Genomic DNA, 21,276 nt, shown 5'->3' on the forward strand with positions numbered 1-21,276 from the left:
ACCACTACACTGAAATGCTTAAAAAGGTAACAAAAAACAAAAAAAGTGAAAAATTAATTTTCTAGCACCCATCCTTCCCACAAAAGGTTAAACATGACATAGCTGAAATTAACTATAAGCTATGTAAGAGCATAAGATGGGGAAATTCCATTTTTTAGAACTTCAGGCAGCCTACATAAGTCCATACAGGACACAGTCAAGGCTGGCATTTGTGCTCTGGCATGCCACCATCCAACCTGTTTCACTGTTAGTGGGTCCCTGGCTCAGCTTCCACATATGCCAATTATCATTCTTCCAAACAGTACCCAGAGATATTTCAGTGGACAAAATATGTTGCTGACTGTTCCGAAAGGCAGCACGGAGAAAGCAACCATGATGTGGCAGGCAAGGGGAAGAAAACTTTCAAATATGTTACGCGCCAAGCCACATATCCACAGAGGACAGAACAGCTAGCATATATTAGTATAGATGTTAGCTCCTCAATTCACAGTAAGGTGACTTTCTTCTTTGCAAGAAGGCAAATCAGTTTTCTAGTAGTCTGGCTGACTATATTGTCCAGGAAGGTGGTGTGCTAATTATAAAGAGGGATCATGGAATTGAGGAGCAAATCTGCTTTTATTGAATGCACAAGGTGTTAAAAACTAAGAATGCAAAATCAAGAAAATTCTATACTTCACATACAGCAATCTGTGTAGCAAAGTATGCATTTCATTAACATAACTTTGACTTGTTTGGTAGCTTCTGAAGTCTAGAGGGAATGTTGGATAAGGAACACTGTGACCTGCTTATAACATCTGTGTATGATTACATACGTTAAAAGAAATGGGCAGGAGAACTATACTATTACTGGAAAATCTTTCATTATATTTTCAAGTTGCTGGAAACTCAGGAGTAAGCTATACCAAACGTTTAAGTACAGACGTTTTGAAAGAGAAATCCCAGTTTCTGGGATGCTATGTAGTATCTGCTCAGAGCACTAGTGACACTAGAGGTCAGCATGGGCGCATCTACATTAGCATTTTAGTCTGGACCAGGAATGTGATTTCTAAGTGCTGTCTACTCTGCTGCAGCCCGCAGGACTGCGCAGACCTTAAGAGTTTTTAAATTGGATTCTTCAGTGGAAAAATGAGCTCTTGAAAAACGGCTTAATGGTCGTTGAAGCCATATGCTTGGATTAGATCTAGGCTGAACTCGTACAGCAACTACAACTACTAACAAGGTATACCCCAAGGCCACAGCGTAGAAAAATGCATGGAGGACGCTACTAAGTGAAAAATCACCCAAAGATAATATTAAAGATGAGCATGGAGCTCAAGGAAAGGTGCACCAAGGAGACCAAGAGTTGAAAGACAGCAAGAATTAGTAAAGGACATGCTCAGTCAGTATCATTTGTAAAATCTAAGAGTTCTTCAGGCACATTAGGGAGGAAGGAATAATAAACAGTAAAGACAGAATGCAGGTAAAGATAACTTCTACCTTCCAAATGAATTCTTCACCTCAGTTATGAGCAATCAGATGATCTAAATCTCTGAATTCTGAAGGACATGGAGTATAAAATCACAAGTCTAATAGAAAGCACTTTTGTAGTAAATCACTCAAGTCAGACTAAAACCCTATGAGGGAAAATAAGCAAACAGAAACACCTAAACTTGAGCAAGAGAAGGAAAAATGTGTCTTCCATTGGTGGGGCAGCTGGTTTTATGGACTACAGATTCTACTGTACTTCATTTCCCATTGTAAGGTATTAGGTAGGAATTCTTACTGTCTTAAGAAGGATAATGAATGCTAAGGAAAGAATAAACCGGTAAAATGAAAAGCTTTGTCTTTTTTTATAGGCAGAAAAATTAAAGCTATGTCACACAGTGTATTCTCAGTGGATGCAAACTACTGCTGCCTGAGATCCAAGATGACCTCTGATACTCTGCAGCACCAACGTACTTGGCTGATAAATCCTGTTAAGAGTTCTAATAACCCAAGCTAGTGCCTCACATTTGCATAGTTTTGAGTTAACTAGGATTTTATACGAATCAAGCTTCTGTACAGCACTTTCTTCAACCTGCCCAGAACATTTTAGCAAACAACCACGGTGAACTTTCACATATTTAGGATACAAAGAAATCTGAGAATGGAATTGGTTCACCACTGAATAACAGGAAAACTGCCAACACAGAAAGAAGAAATAGATAACCTTTGTATTCTGTGTTTGTACAGGGGAAAAGCAAGGTGTATCAATCTCATCTGAAAAAAAAGAATTTCACCCTAAGAATAATTCTGAGGAATGTTAAAAACTGGCTACTAAGGGTACACTTTTGAAAATGAGATAGTATGAAGTTTTTTGCGTCTAAGAATTTTTTAAAAGAAGGCAAAAGAACTTAGCACGCCACTGGTAACTATTTTCTTTGTTACTCTTTTTTATTAGATCTCAAAATGTCAAGGGAACTTCTTAAGACTGAAAGGCAGCAGGTCCTGTGCCAGTGCTATTAAAGGGCAAATGAGACAACCTGGATAATTTAAAAGCCTATAAGCCTGGCATCAGTCCTAGCAAAAAAATGGAGTAATTCCTACAAGTCTCAGTTAATGAACTATTAAAGAATGGATATAGAAGTCATGCCAGTCAACAAGGGTTTTTTTTTGGAAAACAGAACTTGCCAAGCTAGCATGATACCTTTGAAGAGATCACAGGAACCAGGTGCTGTTCTGTACTGCCTGCTTCCAGAGAACAGTCAGGATGGCAATGAAGTTCCCTGAAAATTGAACTTGTCTTAGAAATGAGATTATACATCAGCATGACATGAAACACCTGCCCGCTAGTTTTACTGGGCATGTAGTGTTTAATTGTGGTTTGTTTTTTCCAAGAACTATTTTTCTTTTTTTCATTCATGGCGTGCAAATGACAAGCTACTATTAAACACAATTATTCAAACTTAATGGCAAAGGGAAGAAATTGTTTGAAGAAATGTTACTAGATCTCATTTATAGGAAAAAACTGTTACTGTGGTGCTGGTCTGAAAAAGGCCGAGTTTGAGATTCATTTCCTACACATTAAAATTACCTACTTTCTAAATCATTACTATAAGAAGTTCTGCTGCTTTGCAAAGCCCGTGATGCAAATTCTTGCAACTCACACAAGTTTGTGATGTTTCTCAGCTGATGTTCTTTCAGCAATCCCAGTAGACCCAATTTAATTTCTAATCATTTCACCATGGTTAACACATTTTTCTAAATCACTTTTGCATTTTGTACTCAGAGGGAGTACTGGCTGATTTTTGCTTATAAAGCTCTTCTCTTTGATTTCCATTGTTTCCTATGCAAAGGGAATGGAGCTAACTGCACAGAGCAGTTCAGTGATCAGCTGCTTTCAGCCCTTACCATATTTCAATAATAATATGGCACATACTGTGGATTTCATATATTTCATAAAGCTCCAACCTCTATTGCATTATACAGAGAAGCACTATACCTCATTTGTGCCTTCTGGGTACACGACATTTTTCAAGACAGCCCAGAAAAATACGTGAGTGCACAAGTTCAAAGGTATAAAAAATGTGCCCATTTCATGTTTGTTTAATTATATTTGCATCTTTTTCAGAGTAGAAGAATGGTACAATCAGAAAGACAATAGCATGCAATAGGTAGAAATTACAGTAAATGCTCTGGTGTTTTGCCAGACACACAGCATAAGTTTTCATAACTTCATGTCAGAAAATTTGTAAGATGTTTCTCTTTATATTCTTTCAACACTTCCAGCTTTGGTAATCCTTTTGCTATTCTTGTGACAATTTTTTTTCTTAATTTTCATTTTCCTTTGAATGATCAAAGGAATTTTTGCTCGAAAACAATCTTGTCATATATTAAAGCAATCATGTCACATACTGAATTTACTTCCTACAGTACTTCTTGAAAAGATTTTTGAGGATTTGTAACAGGTTTGGTTACCTTCTCTCCAAAATCACTAAAGAAGATGCAAAACTCCTTTCATATTTTAGAACTTAACTTAATGCTCCTTCCCAGAATTTTCTTCAGATTTGGAGACAAATGCACAGCTCAAATTTAATGCAGAATTGCCACGATAGACTCAAGAAACGTGATTATGATGACTGACTTACACCTTTCTGAAAGTTTTATTGAAGGATCTTCAGAACAGTTCCCACAGGGCTCTTCATCAGCTCATGTTGCACACTGACTCAATTTATTCCTCTCCCACAACCTTTCTAACAAATGAAATCACACTAGAATTGCAACTAGTTATCCTCTTTTTACATCTAGTGTTTGAGAACTGTACTGCTCCCAAATTTGCCAATTCCAGCCTGACTCTTCCTCTTGTTTAATATTCCTCCATTTTTAAATTCTGGTTTGTTCTTTGCTCTCTCAAGAGCTACACAACTATTCTCTCCCTATTCTCAGGGCCTAAATCCATTCTCACCAAATATTAGATCTGTTTCTGCTTCCTTCTCTTTCTCTCTCTCAAAAGGGAAATAGAAAAGTAAGTATAACCTTTTCACACAGTGTTTAGTTATCTAGAGCAGTGTACCTGATGCCTCATTCCCTCAATCTTTTAAACTTTTCATATTAAAAAAGCTAAGTTTTTGCCTCCTCTTCTGCTCACGCCTTAAACTCTATTTCATCTTACCACAGCTTCCCTTATAACCGATGGAATTAAAATACTTATCAAATATTACAAATATTTGCACATCCTTACTACTTTGGAACTATTATCTTGTCCAATGCATTCTTTTCCATTCTATCATGTTAATACAGTGGGTGTATATTAAAAAAGAAAAGTATACCTGTGCAGTTTTATAATGACATACATAAAAGAACAATGTTCACGAACGAATGATACGATGCACAAATTTTAGTGTATTGTCTGTGCAATGACAAAAGTTATGGATCAATACATCAAAGATCCAAAACGCACCAATAGTTAATTTAAAACTACATACACTCCTGGAGAACATTAATTATATTTTCAGAGCTCATTTATAATGAGCTTTTAATTAGAGAGGATGTCCTCCTCACATCTTAATTCTTAAAAGCAGAAAAATTATGAGATGGTAGGTAATTCTTAAAATAACATGCTTTAATGAACACTTCTTTTTCTTTTATCATACCAGAACTGTAAAGACTCCTGGCTTAAAGTCACTTGTGTTTTACTTACTTATGGCAATATAAGTGTATGATAAAGGAGGATTCTATTTCCTTTGTCATCAGTAAGGATGTATATGGGACATCCCACTAATGGATGCTGCCTCTAAAATTTAGCAAAAGGTCAACAGAGGGAACTTCATTGCTATGAACAAGAGCTAAATACATTGTATGACTACCACAAACTGGGAGATGATGGACCAGTTTTTCTTCCATTATTTGATTGTCTAATTAGCCATTCTCCCATACAGTAAGAAAATAAAATTTAACATAATGCTTTGCAAAATGTCCGCATACGGTTGTGCCTAAAAGCTTTTGCAGTACTTCACAGCACAGACCCTCATGAGAAAGCCCGTTTGCTTGGACAGCATCCAGAAAAATCTGATCAATAAACCCATCTTAATTTTTTAATTCAGCAGCTCAGCTTTATTCAATTCTCCAGCTTCTAGTATTGCACAAACACACTGCTGTGTAACACATTACCATCTAGGCTGCCTCTCTGCTTGGACAGACACATCACATTTGTCATTGTTAGGATTCAACAGGAACTTGATCCGATTACCTGGTTTGCTTTCATTTGGTTTGCACTGAACCTCTTCAACACATTCTGCAGGAAACCATCCAATATGTCCCCGGGTGCTGCCTTCCCAGAATCCACCTTCACCAATGCTTAAAACTAGATAGAGACACACATAGGAAGCATTAGACATTTTTCTCTTCTCATGTAAATACCAAAATTAGTTACATAACACATTCACTAATAGCTGAATATCACGTTGGTAAAAGCAAACTTTATACAATAACTCAAATGCTGGTACCCCCAAAATGGGCAGAGAGTAACCTTTAAATGCGACCCTCCCTGACCAGTCTTTGGAACCTCTTCCCAAATTCATTTTTGTCGCATGCTTCCTTGGCCCTCATATACTGCTTTCCATTTCCAGTTTTCTCATTGTTGCTTTTATTAAGGATAAATGCATGGTCATACTAAGACCAAAAAATTTGTCTTGAGTGTTCAAATCAAGATGAAGATCTGAATCCATTGTAAAACTGAACCCACATTGAAATTGGGTTTGAATAATACATATTTGAGTATCTCATGTTCTCTGCCTCCTAAGGAAACATGCTATTTTATTTAGTGGGTAGCTCCAGAGATTTGTAATGTAGGTCAAGTAATAGGATTTAATGGTTTGAGTACACAGCAAATGCTTGAATATCCCACAGGTGTGATACACACTGCGGATGCCTTTTGAAATGTTTCAATGATTTTTCTCCATAGAAGGTAATGACAATAGGCAGGGGAATGATTTACCAACAGAAGAAAAAGCTTTAACCTGTAGTTCTAATTATCTTGTTATCAGTCTTAGGACTCAGCAAGGACTGTGACCAAAGACTGCAGAACCACAGTGTATGTTGTTACTAGTAAGCAATTGGAGATGAATTACAGTAATGAAAGGATCCTAAATACTTGCTAAGTATTACGTTTAAATTAATTTTATAGGAGTTCCGACAAATCACTGTATGCTTAGTGTACAATAAAAGAACATAAATGTACTATTTAAGAGATACTATACATTAATATTGGAACAAAAGTGATGTCATTAACAAAAACAGTTAGCTCTTCTAAAGAGGTTGATTGGGAATGGAGTTCAGCCATACAACACAGGTCCCCAGAGTACATCTGTACAAAACACAGTGTTCGGTAGAGAGGTCCCCAAGCTACCAAAAATAAGCCCATGGAAGTCGTAGCAGTCCAGCTCCATTAGCTGCGTGCGAGCTAGGCCAGCCAAGCTAACTGGCCCTGCTGAAAATCAAGGCTGATTAGCCCAAGCACATCTCTTTGCTAACGTATGCATATGGTTTGCAAGACCTGGGAGAATACCTCTGCAGGGTATTTCAGTATGGTAGGGATATTAACTTGCTCAGAGCTACTTTGATGTTCTCCAACACAAGCACTCTTTGTGCTGTTAAAACATACCTTATCAGGCTTTCCAATCATAGTCCCCGACCCTGACTGCGATTGAACTCTGTATCAGTGGAACTGCTGTGACTCAATAGCATTGAATGTGAACTTGATTTGCCCTACTATAGAGTAAGATGAAAATCAAATCAACTATAGGCCAAAAAAAAAAAAATAATATATATATATATATCTTGGTAATACTAAAGAAGTGACAAGAACTCTGGTTTGACACACCAGGATCTGTAAAACTGCGTTTAAAATTAAATGTTCGCCTAGTTTTTCATTAATGCAATCTTAATCTATTTGTGGCATTACTTACAAAGCATGGATGGATAGCTACTAACATATCTGACAGATATTTGACAGAAAAATGTTTTTAAATGTGTCAATTTTAAGTCTTTTAATGTAGTAAATTCAGAGACACAGATTTAACAAACTGCACATTTAAACATCACTGTCAGTAACAAACACGTATTAAGCCCCAGGAAATGTATCCAATAAGGCAAAATCCTACACCCAGACGCATCTCAAATGCACAATTTATCAAGCACCTTTCTGACATATATGGGGAAAACTATACCTTCTCAGGTAGTTCTGGGATAATGGGGGAGGACACTTGGAAGACATCAACTCTACAGTGACACTTAAGCTGTACAAAAAAATCTTTCGCATACCTTTTCTTTTAGTTACCTAACACCTATTGATGTTGTTAACATAAGTAGAAAATATTTCATCCCTACATTTAAATGCAAGCAAAACTGAAGAAACCAGACCTGTGCTTTAATTGTATTAATAAAATAAATACATAAATTAAAATATTAATAAATATAGATTTGGGGCATAATTAACAAAAAGTATGTTGATAAATTCCAGTTGTTCTTGAAAATGTTTAAAACCTGTGCACCATAACACACAAAGTCAATCTGATAATTCAGTGTTACATAAAACAGAAGCCTAATCATTCACCCAATATCTATTCCATATATATTTATATATTCCAATATATTTTTAACAATGTAACCTCTGTTCACATAAGAATAGAGTGCATTTCTTATAGATGAGATACGGAAGGAGGAAAACTTAATAACACATATAGATACTGTAATTAGAGTAGGATCCTACTGTACATTGATTTCAATTCAAAACACAAAAGTCAGTGTAGGACTCCAGCCAAAAGAAATTTTAAAATGTGAGATACTGAATGATTCCTATTGCAAATAATTAGGGTTTTCTGAGGAGAGTTTTCAGCACTGAATCTCAGTCCTGATTTCACTCCACAAACTGGCAAGGAGAACAAAACCTACTTAGAGATTGAGAGAGACTACCCTAATTTAGCATTTTATTAATCTGTCAGATCTGCTATTTTGACGCTCCAAATTATATGGATATTTCCAAAAACCATTTGCACTGTGAAGAGGAAGTTGGGTATTTCACAGCCATACAGTAATTTCATGTGTTTACGGTAGCAGCAGCTGATAAGACATCCAAATCAAGATGGGAGAAGAAATTTGCTTTGTAAGTGTATCTGTGAGTGCAAGGCAAGAAGTGATTACTTCAGAGCAAAACCAGACCCAGACCCACTTCAGATCATTATTACATGAATTATTAAATATTAGCAATTACTAATTGCAAAAGCAAAGCAAAAATGCACATAGTCCCGCCTGAAGACATGTCTACGGAAAAGACGTAGAAGGGGACATGAGGTGTTGCCAGAATGCAGACAGCCTTCACAATTCTGGTTCAAGCCTGCCTAGAGATTACATCTACAAACAAACTGACAATACCGTTTGACTTAGTGTCAAGGAAAAACATCATTACGGGTGCCAAGAAAGGAAGGAAAAGCCTGATGGAACTGCAAGAGGCACAAAGATGACACAAGAGGCAAGCGTGGGGTAGCCAGGGATACAGCTGACGTGCAGAGAGAGAGAGAAATCATTGGTGAGGTGGAGAAAAAGCACATATGGCCTAATACTCAAAATGTGGAAGTTGAGATCTAGATGGCTCTGCACGACCAAAAAACTTGAAATACTCTTTTTAATGTATCTCAGGTGGTGCCATCAATAAGAAATTCTGCAGCAGGAGCCAAAGCCATGATAATCTACCTATCTATAAAAACTGGCAACACCATGTATCCCAATGTGTGTAACTGAGAACTTAAAGGATAAATCAAAAAAATATAATTTATCTTTTGTACTCATATTTTTTTTTGTAGAATGAGGTCTTAATTTCTGTTTTTTCCCTCTCACAATACTGCTTGAGAGACACACTGTAATAGATAATTTGGTACCAGCAAGAGACTTTCTAACCAACTATTTCTCCACCAACTGATGGTGCATACTACTTCTAAATTCATTGTGATACTGAAATTTCCAAGAGTGGATTCCTCTAGATATCCTTATTTGCAAAAATATCAATGAAATTTACAGTGAAATTCAGGCCATTGCCTTTGTAGCTGCTACAGGATATACCTAAAATGTCTTTGTGATATCTACAACCAATTTTTAGTACTTTTATAAACGGCATTCTTCTTTTTTGGGAAAATAAATAATTATATGGATTGGGAATGATAGATGATCTTCTGGGAAAAGAATAACATTTCTACAACCAGGAGAAAAAAAAAGAAAAAAATAACTGATGGCAATAAAGTCGAAAATCCATTGAAAAATCTAGCAGCTGAACTAGCCTATGCTGATGTAAGAATGTATCAGAGCTAAAAGTTGTATCTGTTAATCAAGAGCAGCTGAAGACCTCAATACTTTTAGTGAGTTGTCGAATTACATAAGCTGGGAGCCCTCTAGACCACATGGAAGAAAGCAGAAAATCTCAGAATTGCACTCTGAACCTGAAAGGGATGTTGACAGTGTCCCTTCCAATCAAACTGCAGCACGAATATGATATTTACCTTGATTCCATTGTTCTGTTCTTGGTAACAAATGCCAGATACCTAATGAAATACACAGGGTTTCCATCTAAATTCTAGCTAAGCATGATTCAATGCAAATGCGAACTCTGGTTTTGTGTTCTGAGGTAACAATCTTCTGGATTTGCTTTCTTAAAATAGATTTTTAATTGCCAATGGGTAGAAATCTTACTACTTTTCTCTCAGAAATATCAGATTTTATAATTTAGGGTTTTCTTTTGTAGAAATATCTGTTGTCTGAATGTAAATTTTCAGAAATATTTGCCATTTGGAAGGAGAGCTTCCAAATGACAGCAACCTATGTAAGAACACCTGTTTCAATGACTAAAACAATTTTTCTTAAAATTGCCCCTAAAATGGTTACAACTTAAAAATGTTTGTTCCTAACCTGGAGTTGTAATGACAACTTCTTTCCTAAGCATACATATCAATGTAAAGAAAAATCCAGTGTCTGATCTATTTTTGCATACAACCAGGTAAATTGAAAATAGTATTAGGAGACAAGTACTGTGCAGAGTGACAGTTCTCTGCATCCAAAGTGCAACTTGTCTCAGACTTTGCACACAACATAAATGAAGGTCAGCACAAGTTACAACTTAAATCTTGCTCTCTCTTAAGGAGAGATATTTTTCTTAAAATCTGCTTTTAATTCAAATTTTACTCTATTTCTTTATCTAGCCCCACTTGCTCCTGATAGCTATCCCTCCCTCCCTGTGATTGATGATGAACAGGATCTGTCTGTTCTGCCTTATGGGCAGACCATTTCTGGCTTGCAAAGACTTAATCAAGAGAGACTGACATAACTTGAGATCACTGCAACAGGACTGGAAAGGAAGTCATTGTCTATCGCCCCGATGACAGCCACATTAAGGCCTCCAGCACGCAAACAAGTGACTGTGTCCCAGCTGCCATGTAGAAAATGTTCTTGTGCAGTCCACACACAATCTGGAAGGAAAGCCTCGCCTATCTGCAGTTAATGATTTTGTATAATTGACCTGAGCAGTCACATTTGACTGCAGCTCCACAGATACTTCTTTTCCTAGAGAAGCAAATTCAGCAGTTCTTATCGTGGGCTACGGGACCTCACAAAGAAACCAAATTAGGGAAATAACATGGACAGAAAATATTCCTCACTTTTAAACTTACATTTAACTTTCAATTTTGACTCCAAAACAAAAGTGTGACCCAGCTGTTGCTTCCAGGAGTCTACCTTTCTGTAATCCAAGTGACTCTGCTGGTTTAGCTGAAAAGCCCCCTTACCTACCTGTAATTCAGTATTTAATTGTCTGACTTCTCCTAACTGTCATAACCTGAGCTTACTGCACATCTCCTGCTTGTGTCCCATCAGTCTCTATGGCCACCCAGATGCAAGCAGATGGTAAGACTAAAGGAGCTTCACATTCAGGTTTTGGGTACATGGCATCAGCCCAAACCACCGTGGCTACATTCAGTGTCAGGCTAGATCCTGACTTAAAACAGCTTTTCATCTTTTATCACCTCTACTTTCTCAAGAAAGAAACAGTGCAAACAAGCAATGTTCAGGAAAAGGACCTTGGGATGAGAAGATGACAATGACTATTAACAGAGCAATCAGTCACTATATCAAAATCTACAAATACAATAATCTGCACATAAAACTTTACCTCTGAGGGAAATATGGCTCAATTGAAATAGAACCGAATAAGCTGTGCTGTTCAATTTGGGACACAAATTCAAACCAAGCACTGGAAAAATCCATCCATTTGTAATGTTGATCACCATCACTGTTGAGGAAGGTGTGGACAGAGTCAAGTTTTCTCTCCTCTGCAGCGATGGCCAAACAACAGGTCAAGGGAATGCAGAGTAGAGAGTATTAATCTTGAGAAGAGGTCCCAAACCAACTTCGACCTTGACCCTGTACTATGGTGTCAGACTATGCTCCTGTGCTCATATGCCATTCACAGCTCCTCTTGGTCTTCTGGTATTCCCTGTCTCCTGAATATTGTGGGCCGGTTATTGACTACTGAAGGAAGGCTGCTTTTAAGTAGTCAAGAGCAAAGACACAAGGGATTCGCGGATGCTCTTACATCCTAATTACTTTCTCGCAGCCTCAACAGCAAAGCAAGCTCTCCTGCTGGAGCAGGAGCAAGGCCATGTCTTTGTTACAACACTCTATCAGTTAATAGCACAACTCTCTCCTGCTCTTCAAATACAAGGAACTTGAAGAAATGAGTTAGGTTATTATCTGTGATGATTCATAATTGCTTATGTCAGGAATTTAAATCAAACCAGTCAAGTCAGGAGACACTTTGGAAGCAAAGTAGACCAATGATTCTGTGTAAGATTAACATTCCATTTCACATTAATTTAATCCTGCATATAAAAGAGTAGCAAAACAATGCTTATGCCAACCTGTTAGGTTACATTTTGCTGCCATTCTTATATACAAAAGGTACAAAATGCTCCTGAAGAAACAAAACAGTATTTCTGAGGCTCTTCCCCTTCCAGTATTTTATTTACTAATCTAACAAGCGCAAAAACCCGAGAGACCAACTTTCCTTCTGCCCACAAGCACTGTCTGTTGGCAATATCTTCAAGCACAGCAGGGGTTTAATAATCTTTCTTTTTCAAAATGACTTACAAGTAGATTTCACAAGAAATGAAAATGTTAGCGATATATTTGGATTGCCCTACTGGCTGAGATCACACTGACATAGAAGTACTGTTGCAAGGGTCAATCTTTCTAATGCTGAGAACCACCGACTTTCCGCCCAGAACAGATGCTTGAATCTCTAGTACTGAATTACTACCGTTTCTCTGAGCCCAGAAAATGTAGCTGAGAACAGACCTTGCTTGTGGTAAACTCTTCTCAGATGTGCAGGCTGTGCCTGCACAGGAGGCATCTCAGAAGGTTCGTGAAAAAGTCTGTTGGAGCATATTTGAGATACTGAAATGTCTCCCCTTTTTTCCAGATACTAAGCACTAGAAAGTGTGTTTAATCACGGTAAGAGTTAAAGAAACCGAGTATTTTCCAGAACTAGCCCTATATTCTGTTTCCCCTCCAGGTGAAAGAGAGGAGGTAGTAATATCAAGGCAGGCAACAAAAATAAGAGAGGAAAGTAAAAATTTACAGTCGGAAGCCACTCATGGATAAACTATACTACGACCTGGGACATGAAAAATGGAAGAAATAACTAGAAATCAGATGGCAAATGGAAATGGTGTAATAAAACCACACAGAAAGACAAGAAAAACAAAATGTGAGCTCAGTGAGACTTCAAAAGTTCTCAAAGTATTCGAATCAGGCAACCATGTGGGTTTTTTTCTTCCTAGGTAGTGAGGGATAACTCATATGCATTTCAGGGATGTTTTAATATAACAGATTCTGAAAATATTTTTGATTGTTTTGTTTCTCAGTGACTGGAGATGGTCTGTGCCATGTTGATTGGTACCTGGAACGTATATTGGTTACCCTTCCAACAAGGTATGTTAGTACAGATCTGAATCACAGGTAACCCTCTCAAGGATGCACAGATACTTCTGTATTGCTTTATCTTCATGACAAAGAAAACTGCTAGTTCTCTGCTCACAAAGAACTTTGGAGCACTGCATTCTTCTTCATACATCTGAGTTTTGACATAAAAGAGGCCACTTGATTCTCAGTTTAAGAACTAAATTTAGCAACACAAACGCTGATTAAAATACGTTTTACAGATACTTTATATACACGTGTGTGTTTGGATTGTGGCAGATTTATTGCTATGGACTTTTAGATACAAAATGAAGAAAGAAACAAAATACATTCAAGTGTTTTGGTGAAGAATGATGCTAGGTCTTCTTCATTTATGTGAAAACAAAAGATTAGGGTTGTTCTTGTACAAATAAAGCTATCAGATTAATTTTTACAACACCCATGGCCCTTCTCTCATGAGTGGCAGACACACAAATGATGTCAGTATGTATGACTAACAACTAAAAATAAAGCAGATATTTTGGTACAGGCTACGTAATTTATTATTAATACATGAACATTTTCTTTAGTTTACATTTTCTTCGGACCTTGTCCATTCACAGCTTTCTCTGAGCAGTTTCCTTGTATTGTATACTGCAAACTATTGTCACTCATGCACATAGCGGTTTTAGAAAAGAAAAGAAAAATCTGCCTCATCTTCATCTGATGAAAGTACTTTTCATCAAGAGTTTAGGAATTCATCCCTCTCCGTGACCCTTCTAATTCTACCAAGTGAAAAAAGAAAATCCATAAAAACATTTCCCAACTAATCCGTTTCTCTAATATGTTGCTCTGGGTTTTTATCCCTGTAATGAATGCCTTGCTACATCTTTACTGTGATTAGTCTCATGGGATGTACTTGTGATGAACATCTCCCCAGGGTCAGACTGACACAGGTCAGAATGCTGTGCCAAACACCAATCCACGTTTGAATCCCTCAAAACAATCCAAGAAGCCAGTACATCAGCCTCAGTGTTTTATACAGAACAGTGCAGCTACCAAGTTGGTAAAGGAGAGGGACTAAGACAAAGCTTTTTTGTTGTAATTGTGAGGCTAAGGTTTTTCCAAAGTGAGGAAAACCTGAATTACACAGGATTTAATGTTCTTTCACTTCCTCCACACAGTGAGTCACTAAACCCCGAGCAGGAATGTGTACCCCCAGAAAATCAAAACCTCAGTGCTGACTGGATCATGGTCTTGCTAAGCAAGTCTCTAGAAGACAGAAAATATATCCAGTACCAAGTGGAATTTCTGCTTAGAAAAAAAGCAGGACCTCCTTACAGCCAGAGGTTCTCACACTCGCACAGCACGCAAGAAGTGCTGAGGACTGTAAAAGCTCTACTGCCTGTGCTTTTGGATGATGGAGAGGGAGCCTATCGATCTCCCACACTGGAGTAATTTTTTTTATTCTCTATAAATAATTACATTTTGACTGGAACAGGGACGCGAATCCACATTTAATTGAACCTGGATTTTTTGTCACATATGCTAAATTTGAATGGCTTCCTCAATGCTATCACACAACTAAGACCTTTCTAAAGCATCACTGTCTTTATACCTGGGCTCTTTGTTCTCTATATGGTCTTGTTGTGTTCATTTTGATGTATTTTTTATGACAACTGAGGAACCATTGACATGGTAACACAAAATAGGATTTGATCTTGTTCTGGAAGCTTTTCCTTTGATTAGCAATGGGAGTCTGTCATATGGTGTTCCAGCCTTGCTGTGCAAACAGCCTTAAATTACGCTTCACAAGATTTCATCCTAAGCAGTAACACTGACAATTCCGATGTACACTTTTTTCTGTTTCCAAACTTTTTCTAAAAGAAAACTGACACGTACAGAAATCTCACTAGACTACTGCATCAAAGTTCTATAAAATGCTCTAAAATAAGTGTGCCTGCAAATGCTAGACCTCTTCCAGACTTTAATTCTATGTGTAAATCATATACTTGAAGCTGAAAAGATAATCCCTGAAGGGATGATTTGATGTTGGATGGGCATATCCCCCTTTTTCTAACAGTAATAATTAATTTATAGCCAGTTTCAGGAAACATACATTTTCCCCATAAAGAGAGATTCAAAACTCACAGACCAGACACAATCTCATTTTTTATTTCAGCATTCTGACATTCATCAGTTAGTGTCGCCCACAAAAATCATTGGTCTCAAGTTTAGATCATACTACTGTAAGAAGACTTCAAAAATTGGACTAATTTCTTCTTGTATTGTTTTACAGTCTGCCATAATAACTTAGAACCAAGGGCTCCTGAACTAATGTTTTAGACATATTAAACTCTTCATTGAAAATTAAGTATCTTATTCTTAGGTTATTTTTGTATATAATAGTCTCAAATTCTAATGTAAACAACCAGTCTGATAACAAATGCCTCTACAAAATTGAGCATCCCAAGCAACCTGTTGCACTGTTTCTACTTTTGCCAGGCAACACATTTTCTGTCTTGTCTTTCTCCAGAACTGCCTGGAGTCTGTATTGTTTTATGCTGGTGACAAGAACCTATGTTGCTGTTAGATCCTCTACATAAACAAAAACATTGCAACATCTTTAAGTCCAGTAAGTCACCTGAACACAACATGACTTCAGGTTTTTATTACTTGAATTTTATTTGATATTTGGCATTCCCAAGAAATTCTATAATACCATATCTTTCCCTGCCTTCCATTAATTTTAGTCTAGCCTAGATAACTTCTATTAATTGGGAACTTTTATATTGTTTTATGAAGTGTTTATATGGGCTCTTCCAAAAGTTCTTGTGCGCAATTGTGTTTTGCTCAAAATCATTGCTTCCTACCTGATAAGGGCACAATCTCCCAGAGCTGCAAAATTATCCTTTCAGCCCTACAGACATCATCAGCTCTCCTAAGTTTAACCTTCCTCCTTCATCCTTGCATTTATAATGAAATCTTGCATATATTTTATCTTTCAGTGCAGCATTCTTCAGATTTCTGCCCTACACCTTCTGAAGTTTTGAGTTAACAAAAATTACTAAACCCACAAACGCTTCATCAGCCACATCCAAAAATAAAAATACAAAAATACCTTCTAATGGCTCCCCCTTTCTTTCCAACTATTCTTCGCAGGCTCAAGGGAGGAGACGTTTGAAGTTTTCCTTTGTAAGATAAGTAGTTTCAGTTGCAAAGAAATTTTCAACTCCTTAACACTTTTATTTAGGATAGTGAATTTATTCCCTTTTATTTGATTTCCATAACTGGTATTTGGTTTGTATGGATTGAGCAGAAGATCTTTTTATTCCATGACCAGTTTTACCTGGATGGGCAAAACCACAGCTGAAACTGCGTAACAATGCACCTTTCGGAAGGTCAATCCTGTAAACCACATTGCCCACTTTCTCAGCTGTACCTGGATGTACTTACTGTCTTCAAAATAATAACAAAAAGTTTGGCCTTGATTTTAACATAGTTGAGAAGCGCACTGGAGGACAGAAATTATACATGCACCACCACACTTCCTCCCCAAAATATTTACAGTAGGTTATACCTACCTACTTATACTAACTCTCAGGAGGGGGCTTGTTCTACTTAACCAATAAATTGCTCCTTGAGGAAAGGGTTTGAAACAGACTTGACCTTATCTCTGTTTCCTTCCTGAGCTGCTTAGATAGCTGACATGTTTACAACCTTTTAAAGCCCTGGAGTTGTCTTCCTATAATGACTACAGAAGGAAATTACGTGCTCTGTGTAAAAGACAATGCTGCTATTACTGCACATATTTCTGAATTTCAGTAGTACTTTGAAGTCGCTTGCAGTTAAAACAGTAGCTAAATATGCATTGGTTATAAAATAGATCTAGGAGCAAAATAACCCTGTAAAGAAACAAATGAATAAAAGCACTTCTACTGAACTTTTCTTCCACCCTTAAAATAGAAGGGAATTTTAAAATAAGATTTCCATCTAGTAGGAGAAAATGTTTATTCAAAATTGATTACATACCTTTGACTCTATCTCCTTTGTGCAGATGAATTTCCCCTTCCCCTTGAGGTTGATATGGCTTTACGACAATAAAAAGTCTTCCAGGTACAGCACTGTAAAGCTTGCGTTTTGGACCCTGATAATCCAAGGCAGACAGAGTATCCTTGTTGGCACTAGGATTGTAAATGGCACTGGAAATTGAAATTAAAAAAATATTAATGGTTTATTTAAAATGAGCAAAATAAATCATTTACCATCACATTAGCAGGATTAAATTAAGCAGTGAATAGCATAATTGCCTTCCACTAAAACATGTAACTCTGCAGAAAAAATACACATTTTTCAGCCTAAACACATGCTTTTAATGGTTGAAATCTTGCAATATGAAACATGATCAATATTCACATGATCATGATAGCCTAGAAAAGGAAACACATGACACTAAAGTTTTTAGTTTTCTTTGCCTGTTCACAGACCTTGACGAAGTTTAAAATTATATGCAAATCATATATTACAAGCATCACAATTTGTCAGAGACTTCAAGATGTCAGTATTTACAATTATTGTTGGGAATGGATAACTCTGTAATATTGTAACATTAACTGAACAATCAAGACAACTGAAATATTAACTGAATGGACTGAATAATCAGGTTACTTCACCACTCCAAGGCCTGAAGCTAAATTTTAGATCTGCACAACGCGTGGCTCTTACAGCTAACATATTCTTCGAAAGATCATTTCTTACTGATGGCAATCAGTAGCTCTTCCAATGACTTCAGCATGGTATGCCCAGATAAGCCATAGGTCATCAAACAACACTCAATCTACTCATGGTGTATAAAGAAACAAATTATTGAAAGCCAGTGAACAATGCATTAAGATCATTACTAAGCCTGCGGAACAATGAGTGAACTGTCAAAAATATACAAAAAGAGGAAGAAGTGAAAAATAAAGAGGGTGGAAAACCTACAGAAGATATTACAACAAACTTGCAACACACTACTATTCAGCTTTAAAACAAAAAACAAAACAAACAGCATTAAAACTTGAGGTCTTGCACAGAAAGTCTAGAAACCGTAAACAATCATGAGAAAGAAGAATATTCATGAAGATTTATAGAAAAAAGATAGGGTACCAGATACCAAAGAAAATATGATTTAATGGTGAACTAGCATTGTAACACTCCACTTATTTCCTTGGAAGAAGAAAGAAACGATCTCGAAGTGCTATAAGCAAAACGAAATACGAGGGCCAGAGTTTACTGTTTCTTTTCCCTGTTTTTTTTAAATCAATCTCCTGCCAAAATAGGAGTTGATAAGGCTCTCAATGTAGGTGAAGAAGAAGCTGTCTGGTAAAAAAACAAACATAGTGGATCTTCTACATCATGAACACTTCCATTTTCCTGCAGTCACTTCTTTACCATTTAGAATAGCATCCCCTTTCACTTTGTTGTCCTGTTCTTCTATTACTGTGAGCAGGTGGTAATAAAGATAAGCCATACTTAATGGTTTAAAAGTGAGCTCTGGTTGCATGTCTGTGATGGAGTTTGTATCAGAAACCTCAGCCAACTCTCACAGTTGTTTAATGGAAGACAGGAAAAGATGACGTTTGGGTTTCTGTTCTTTTGCTCCATTCCTTTTTTATTTTAAGCAAAGAAACAGTCATCACCATAAAAAAATCCAGATCTGTAAACTGTTGCTACACATCCGATTTCCACTTGGATCAAGCTGTATTTTCTGCTTAGTCTGGTAGAAGCTATTCACAATGTTATGTCCCAGCATCCTCTTTAACTGCTATCAGAGAAATACATTCAGTTTTTCTCTCGCTGCAAGAGGAGGGGGAAATGGCACATTTAACCTTTGCACTGAATGCATCGTTTCTCAAGAGACAGACTTACTAATGGAAATCAGGGCTGCAACACAGGATAGATGACTTAAAAAAAGAACTTTCCTCTCCCTCCTTGTCCCCAGCTTGGGCTCCCAGCCAGCAAATACCATGCCATGACAGAGCAGGAGGAGGATGCGGAGATTTCAGAAGATGTGTTGACATGTTTCCCTCTCACCCAGAAGGTGGTGGCCATCCTGGATGGCTCAGCCCTGACTGAGGCTGTGCTGGCATCTCCTTTCACTAATCACCACGGGACAAATTCCACAGCAAGGGTGCCAGTTCCCCTGCCTCCCCCAGCCTCCCCCTCCAAACCAGTTTGGTATGAAAAGCAGTAGCTTCACAAGAAGATAAACACTTCAGAAGATAAACACTTGAGCCACACAGGCTGTAAAAGATCACATGTACACCCTCCAGCATCACATTCTAGTCCCTTTCCACAACACAAAGCTCACAAACCTCATTAACCCTTTGCCACGCTCTAACCTTCTCCATTAACCTACCCCTTCCGGCTGCTTCTGCTCCAGAACCCAATCTACTCCTACGTCAAAAAGGGCTTTTTAATCTAAGGGGAGCAACAGCTCCATGGTGAATGTATTATTTGCAAATAATAAGCAGAGACAGCAACAATTCCCACATTTAGCTGACAGTAAGTAGGTGGTCACACAGTTAAACAAAATCTGTGAGGAAAGTGTCATGTAAGGTGCCATTCATGATGGCAAAATGGGCCTATGGCAAGAAAAGGCATTGCTTGCAGGAAAAATGATACATAAAATCCTTTTAGTTGTCTTTAGAGAGCCTCCAGCTCACTTCTCAGTACTTGCACATAGTCTGGACATCTCTGAAACAAGTCTTGATGATACAGATGAAATTCTGCAGCCAGGTAGCAGTTTAAGCAGCTGTGATACTGATGTGCTAAGAGAAAGGCCAAAATTTTAGTTCCACAAAAATTCAGGCATTACATTGGTTTCCACTGTCATTTGTGCTAGTTTTCAAAATCATGTCCTTTCAGAAAAGGAAGAAGAAAGTGGCTGAATAAAGTCAACATAAATAAATGTTTGCTTATTAAAAAAATACTATTTAATTGTGCCCACACCCAGATTGTTTCCACTTCAAAAATTTGTAAATGTGTATCCCAGAAATATTGATGAAAAGATGCTTTTTAACCCTTCCAGCTAACATAGCCATTGACTCCAAGGTAAAACTTCCCGCTCGGGTGGCATCACCACTATTCCAGTGGAATACGAGGTCTCATTCTCTGCAACACACCTCACAGCCACCTCAGCAAAGCCTTATTACAGACTGTTTTTAAGCTGATATGGGTCTCTGTGAGAAAGGGTCACCCAAATTAAAACCAAATGAGTTTTTGGCATTATTGTAATACACAACAATGTAAGATGAGCTTTCTCTACTGCATGACACCACTGGCACAACAATTTTGCATCCTGTTCCTTCCGGTCATTCTTACATTTCAGACAACTTTTTTTACAATGCACTGTATTCCCACTCTCCAGCAGAATTGTCACTACCACAAATAGTGCTTGTCATTTGGGTACCTACAGCCAAGGAGAAGAAAATGTGCAAGGTAACAGGTGACAGCTTCAACTACATGACATTTTGTTTCACTGACTTGAAGACTCAAGTTAAGATCCATTTACAAATGGCACAGAGAAACCAACAGCTGCATTTCTTAACAATACTCATGTCCTTTTCTACTCTGAACAGTGGATGTTTTTTGACATCAGGAAACAGGACAGACAAAGCCTGATACTTTAAATGACCACTGAATTAAATGCTTTTGGTTGAAACAATGAAGTTCTAATTCTCTCCATCTGTACTCAGCTGTGCCTGCCTTCATCTTTGCAGCCCTGCACATTAACCCCTTGTCCTGGTGCAGCCCCACCACTTGCACACTTGTAATGTG

At 37.5% G+C, this 21,276-nt stretch overlaps 1 protein-coding gene across 9 annotated transcripts in view; it reads right to left on the reverse strand.

Moving 5' to 3' along the window:
- SHANK2 (SH3 and multiple ankyrin repeat domains 2) overlaps positions 1–21,276 on the reverse strand; it is a 354,480-nt gene that overhangs the window by 199,478 nt on the left and 133,726 nt on the right. For all 9 annotated transcript variants that reach the window (XM_040608429.1, XM_040608432.1, XM_040608431.1 and 6 more), the window contains 2 exons: positions 17,488–17,657; positions 5,708–5,821 (listed from right to left, as the gene is read on the reverse strand). In XM_040608429.1, the coding sequence (XP_040464363.1) occupies positions 5,708–5,821; positions 17,488–17,657 (284 nt within the window). The remainder of the gene's footprint in view (positions 1–5,707; positions 5,822–17,487; positions 17,658–21,276) is intronic.

This window comes from Falco naumanni, chromosome 10, assembly GCF_017639655.2.
Source record: "Falco naumanni isolate bFalNau1 chromosome 10, bFalNau1.pat, whole genome shotgun sequence".
Taxonomy (NCBI): Eukaryota; Metazoa; Chordata; class Aves; order Falconiformes; family Falconidae; genus Falco; species Falco naumanni.